This window comes from Babylonia areolata, chromosome 18 (assembly GCF_041734735.1).
Source record: "Babylonia areolata isolate BAREFJ2019XMU chromosome 18, ASM4173473v1, whole genome shotgun sequence".
Classification (NCBI taxonomy): domain Eukaryota; kingdom Metazoa; phylum Mollusca; class Gastropoda; order Neogastropoda; family Buccinidae; genus Babylonia; species Babylonia areolata.
This window is the reverse complement of record NC_134893.1, coordinates 26,191,029-26,197,873: the sequence shown is the minus strand read 5'-3', so window position 1 is coordinate 26,197,873 and position 6,845 is coordinate 26,191,029. Positions and strand designations below refer to the sequence as shown.

At 43.2% G+C, this 6,845-nt stretch overlaps 1 protein-coding gene across 1 annotated transcript; it reads right to left on the bottom strand.

Annotated features, from left to right (window-relative positions):
• Positions 1-3,927: 3,927 nt before the first annotated feature.
• On the bottom strand, positions 3,928-4,500 carry LOC143292207 (uncharacterized). Its single transcript, XM_076602391.1, has one exon. It carries the CDS (start codon positions 4,498-4,500, stop codon positions 3,928-3,930), a length of 573 nt encoding a protein of 190 aa, XP_076458506.1.
• Positions 4,501-6,845: the final 2,345 nt, after the last annotated feature.

The following is a 6,845-nucleotide window of genomic DNA, read 5'->3' as shown; positions in this document are numbered from 1 at the left end:
ATTCTATTTTACAATGTACTGACCAATTTTGCTTCGTGTTTTTACATGCATTTAATTTGATTCGTATAACTTTGAAGTATGACTTGATAAACAACATTCTTCGTTTCTGCTGGCTGCGTTCCACTGGGAGATTGTTGTTTAGTTTGAAACGAGTGGTTGGCTCGAACTGCAAGAATGGCTTTGCGAAGACACCAACCTAAAAACGTGAAACGATTTTAAAATAATGATAATGAAAGGAGAGAAAAAATGTACACAGCAACAAAAAGTAAAAGTCACAGAAGATGGGAAAAGATCTTTTGGGGGCAAAATAAAACCGTCTGCTAATTTTGAATAAATCAACAGTCGTGATTTATTTCTCTTCAGAATCAGATCCCTCCAAACGACTCATCCCAACAGAACATACAATGTGCGCGTGCGCGCACACACACACACACACACACACACACACACACGCGCGCGCGCGTTTATGGGCGTTCTTAAGTATGCACGGATGGGGGAGTCTCGTAAATTATTCAACAACAAAAAAACTTTCTGTCGCATGCTTTTAACCGTATGAATGCTCGCACGCATACACACACACACACACACACACACACACACACACACACACGCACACACACACACACACACTCACACACACATGCACGCACGCACACACACACACACACACACACACACACCTTCCGATGATCCCCCTCTCCAACCACCCACCCCCACCCCACACATACCTACACACACACACACACATACACACACACACACACACACACACACACACACACACACACACACACACACACACACACACACATGAGCGCTCATGTGCGCGCATTAAAGAAAAAAAAAGACCAAAAACACAAGCACACAAAGAGAGTCGAATGTCTACCACATGTAATCAAAACCACGATGTAACAAAACTTCAGTAAAGAAACAACAAACTTTACTGATGTGACAACTATAAATCACTTCAGCCCGTAAACTATTCTACCAGCATCAGCTGTCACAACCACAGCATCAGTGGTGTCAAAGTCGAGGGTGGGTGGGGTGAGGAGAGAGAGAGAGGGCACGAAAGAGAGAAGAACAGATGAATAAAGAATTGAGAGGCCTCTGGTGACCTTGGGTCCTGAAGGGAGGAAGTCACAATTAGGAGAATTTGATTGGCTGGCTGGCTAGCTGGGTTGTTGAGTGGAGGAGGAATATTGTGTATTTAATGTCTTGTCGCACACACTGCTGACTGTAGCCTTTTTTTGCTTGTTTGTTTAAGGATTAGTTTTCGAATTTGAATGTTATCGTGGCTGTCCAATCTTCATCTTCCTGCAGTATCAAGTCTTGATGTTTCCTCTCCCAGTGTTATGATATCATTTTTGCAACTTTTTTTTTTACTGTAAGATTGTGTGTGTGTGTGTGTGTGTGTGTGTGTGTGTGTGTGTGTGTGTGTGTGTGTGTGCGTGCGTGCGTGCGTGCGGAATGGGTTGAAGGTGAAGGTCGGGTGTGTGTGTGTGTTTGGGTAAGGTGTGTGTGTATGTGTGTGCGTGTTTGTATACACACACACACACACACACACACACACACACACACATAGTAGGCCTCCTTCGGTCATAGCTGACCATGGATAGAGTATATCCAATCTAATGTCTGATTGGGCTGTCTGCTTGGACCAAGCAGCGTCGCCTGTGACTGTAGAGACCGATGCGAGAGAAACGGTCTGTCGCAGCGGTCACATGTGTAAGCTGATGCTCGTCTGTTGGCTGCCGTCCCTTTTCTGCGAGCTCGCTTTTCTGCTGCAGCAGCTGAGAGTTTGTCCTCACCAATCAGTAGCTGATTCTTGAGAGTGCTTCTCCATCTCTTGCGGTCATCTGCAAGGTCCTCCCAGGAGTCAGTGTTGATCTCAAGCGGCTTCATGTCACGATTGCAAACGTCTTTGTTTATCAGCTGTGGGCGGCCGATGCTTCTCTGCTGCTTACCTGGGTAGAGCCGACTGACAGTGACCATTGAGCGCTCATCATTCGTTTCCTGTGTCGTTCAATCAGGTGTCAGTCACGCACACATACACACACATACAGACATGTAACATTTTAAATGTATGACCGGTTTGGTCTATTTACCCCGCCATGTAGGCAGTTTTCGGGATAGGCGTGTATCCTGGGTATGCTCTAGTTTCCATAACACACAGAATGCTGACATGGATCATTGGATCTTTAACGTGCATATTTGATCTTCTGCATGCATATACACACGAAGCGGGCTCAGGCACTAGCAGGTCGGCGCATATGTTGACCTGGAAAATCGGAAAAATATCCACCCTTCACCCACCAGGCAGCGTTACCGAGATTCAAACCCTGGACCCTCAGATTGAAAGTCTCATGCTTTAACTACTCGGGTAATGCGCCTCAGACATGGTATTCAAATGATTCCTAATGCTGTCGAAATAGTTTTGTTGATGATGCGATTCTTTTGTCTGGAATAATTTTGGGACTTCAAAATAGTTAAACGTGTTAAAACAAGAAGCAGATCGTTTGTGCTCAACTGTGAACCTTGATAAAACAAACGTAAGTTTTCGCAAGGTTACTTGGCTGCTTATGAGGAATGGTATTTTGATTATATATTACTGAAAGTTGTAAACACTTAAAAGTACTTATTGCTACTGTTTAGAACCGAATTAAGCCAAACTTGGCAAGGGACGAAACGTGTCGCAAATGTAAGAATTGTGTATTGGAAATACGTAAGACAATGAGAAATTTAAACTATATTTATGTTTATGTGTTCTAGAGAATGTTTGATATCCAAACTGAACTAATACCTACATATGCAGATGAAGTTTGGGGTTACACAAAAATGTACAGATGCTAAACTTTTTCTGGGTGTTCCAATGCATGCCTCAAACAAAGTTATGTATGGTGAAACTGGAAGATATCCTTTGTATGTTAAAACGAATGCAAAGTGTATAAAGTATTGGTTTAAACTGTTGAAAAAGCCTCAGAGTAGACTCTTCTATTCTGAATGTAGTGGTACACTTCCTGTCTGGATGCACAATTCTATTTTGCTGTACTGACCAATTTTGCTTCGTGTTTTTACATGCATTTAATTTGATTCGTGTAACTTTGAAGTATGACTTGATAAACAACATTCTTCGTTTCTGCTGGCTGCGTTCCACTGGGAGATTGTTGTTTTGTTTCAAACGAGTGGCTGGCTCAAATGCAAGAATGGTTTTGCGAAGACACCAACCTAAAAAAGCAAAAACATTTTAAGATAATGATGTGGTTTTTTTTATTCCCCGGTGCAAGCACAAAACACGGATCAGCCAAGGGATTCTGCCTGCTGACATAAGTGTCCATTGATTTGTCTTAGCAGCATGTCATAACTGATAGGAGCTATGTAAACACTCTTCTTGAATACAGTCTGACCAATCTTCAATGGGACAGGAGCAGTGACAAAGCCTTTCAAAGAGGATTCTTGATCGGCCAAACGCATGACCATGTCGCTAGACCTTTCTGGGCTTCTTCTTTAGCCTGTCATACACTGATGTGGCTACAGTTGTCATTTCTGAACCTGAATCCACTTTGGCTTTCACCGTTACTTCGCCGACTGTTAAATGTACCACTGAGGAACTGGCTGAAATCCTGCTAATGTGAAGGACTTCAGGCTCCACTCTGACTCTCTTTGATGGGCTGACTTGGGCGATGCTGTCTGTTCTGGACTGTTTAATGGAACAGCATGATTGGCATTCCCACAAGCCTCTTTTCGTGGACTGATCTCTGTAAGGTCTGCTGTGTTGGGTTGTTTCTGTCAACAGGCACTGACAGTAACCTCCAATCTAGCACTGATTGAGGGAGGAGAAGCTGCCTTCTTCTTTGAGGCGACCTCATGTGATATTTGCGACTACCTCTTCTTCTTCTCTTCTCCACCTCCCTTTTCTTTGTTTTGCCGCTACTTCTTGTATCTCCTACAGTCCTGCTTCTTATGGCCCATCTGCTTACAAAAGAAGCACTTCATGTCAGACTCTGTGTCACTTAAACTTGAAGCCTGATCTCTGCTTTCGCCTTGATGCAGAGTCGAAGATCGCATGCTTGCAATAATCTCCTGCATGACCTCCCTCAGAAAATTGTTCAAAATGTCCTTAAGGAAACTCACTGCATTAACCTGCAGTTCTTTGTCCTCTTTCTGTTTGCTGTCCATCACCATAGAGACATGTTTGAACCACTTGATGTCATTCAAGGTTTCCTCCATTGAACTTGGCTTCTTCAGACAGGCATATTTCCCAGCTTCTTTGTCCTGGCTCCCTTGGCAGAATTTGTTGATAGCTTCTGCCAGACATTGGAAAGCTTGGGTGGCCAGTGACAAAACTCGGTTGGCCCAGTCTTTATATGATTCTTCTGGATGCTGGCCAGCTTGCTGAAACCAGATTCTAGCTGTCTCTGGCAGCTCTCTGGCCCCAAAACGCACCTCCAATTTCTTCAAGATCTGTCTAAATGAACATGTACTGCCCATCTTGGTTGCCATGGTTAAGAAATCTAAGGCCTTTCCCCCCAGGCTCCAGCCCAGGTAATCACGGCACCCATTTTCGGACCAATTCAAGGCACTCCTGTAACTGTCAAATCTCTGTCTGAAAGACAGCCAGTTTGTCTTCCCGTCGTACCTCAAGCTTTCTGGTAGATTTCGGGGGTTCCCTCTTCTTCCTGAGTGATACTATGCTGGACTTTCTCCACTACTGCTGTCAGTGGAATTCAAGTAGAATTTTGATGTTCCCCTGGCAGAGTGACGATCCTGGGTGCGCCTTTCATGGAGGTGCTGGCACACAGAACTAGAGCGGTGATGCCTTCTAGATCACCTGTGCCCTCTTAAAGAGGAATGCAAGCCATAGTCCCAGTCTCTGTTATGTTGCACCTCCTGGGTCTGACGTGCAGACTGGTGATGCCTGCTGAAGAATTCACGTCCCACTGGTGACTGTGCACTGGACTCAACCAAACACGGACTGTATTCTCTGCGTGTCCATGGCCGGGAGTCCAACCTCTGGCGTCTTGTGCGCTGTGTTGTTACGGGGGATAACGATCTGGATGGTGGTCGATAGGTCATGCTTGACCGTACTTCATGCCCATAACGTCGCCCGTGCCTGGTTCTTGGGGAGGGTGACCTGTACTGCAACCACAGAGGGCTGGCTGAGCACACATCACCACCTGGACATGGCCAGACTCGTTATACGGGAATCAGCAGTCCCTTCTCGCACACGTCCGTGGGTGAGTGCTTCCCAGTTTTGGTGCTTGGTTTTGCTGTCAATGCCAGTCTGCTCTGCCGTATTTTTCTAGATCTGTAGCAGATACATTTTTCCAGTCTGGCAGTCAGCTCTTGCCGTGCTGGAGTGTCTTCGTCTCGGTACTGGCAGACCGTTACCCACACAGCTGTCTGCTCTTCTCTGGATTGGCTCAGTTGTCTCCCTGGATACTACTTCCAGGTCACAGGTTACTAATGACATAGAATCCGTCCGTGTTTCACTACAAAACTATGTGAGTTAACAACTTGGACCCGATCCAGACAACCAATCACCTTTGCATGAACGGAGTGCAACGTGTGAATATTCCGTGCTTATCTGTGTTGTGCAATATCATTCGCATTCTCCTATGTACATTATCTGGTAATGCATCAAACAACTTGCTAATTGACATGAAATTAACAGTGCTGTGCTGATGTCAGATACAGATACAGAATTTGGGACTTTTTTTAAAGCCTTTTTGGCTTTTCAACGCCCCTTCTTAATATAGAATAGTTTAGGGTTGCGTACATGGGCATGAAATTTTTTAAACGTTCATTCATCAAAATCGAATGGTTTTATTAATGATTCAGAGTCATTGTCTAGAAGATTCTTGAACTGGTCAATAGTTTTAGCTGTTTTTATTGAATTTTTCAGTGCATTCCATCCTTTAACTGCTCTAAAGCTAAAAGAAAACTTACGAATATCTGTTCTGCAAAATTTTGTGAAAAGGTTAGTATTTGATGTTATATGCAGTGGGAACTAGATTGTACAATCTCTTTATTCAGTATGTATATTTTCCATTTTGATAAAGCTAACAGACTTGAATAATAACTGAAAATATGTATCAATGTCTCGAGAGTCTTTGGTACTTTTTTAAGCCATCCAGAATCAAACTATGTCTATACATCCATGAGCCTACTACGATGAGGTACGTTTCATGCATTACAGAGCTGACTTCAGAATACGTGAATTACATTTATAGCAACTGAACTTACTGTGGAACGCCCAAAAACAACATCTGGACTTATTGGGGAAAAAAGACGTTCTTCAGCACACAAGCAAGAAAAAAAATATATATGACGTTCTTTAAGTACGCCAAACGTGACGTCATGCAAATAATGACGAAATGATAATTATTCTAGTGTCTTAAATTCTTAAAACCCCGAATCGACAAAAACTAATAGCCAACAACCGTGCAATCACCATACAACCTTTGCACAAGGCAAAGACTCTCGAGACATTGATACACATTTTCAGTTATTATTGTCTGTTAGCTTTATCAAAATGGAAAATATACATACTGAATAAAGAGATTGTACAATCTAGTTCCCACTGCCAATAATATCAAAATGATATGTCTATGTCTAAGAGACATGAAGACAAGCAAGTGTCAACATAGATAAGACAATGCAAAAAAAAAAGAAAAAAAAGAAAGACGTCCACACATTTTATGCAGTTAGCACTGGCAGAAAAACGGGAATCTATGACAGCTGACATCAGGCATCACAGTCAGTAACATGTTTTCCAAAAGCAGAACACAAATTATATCATATTCTGCATGAAGCCCAAGAGGCACTGAAACTGGCTGGGATTAATA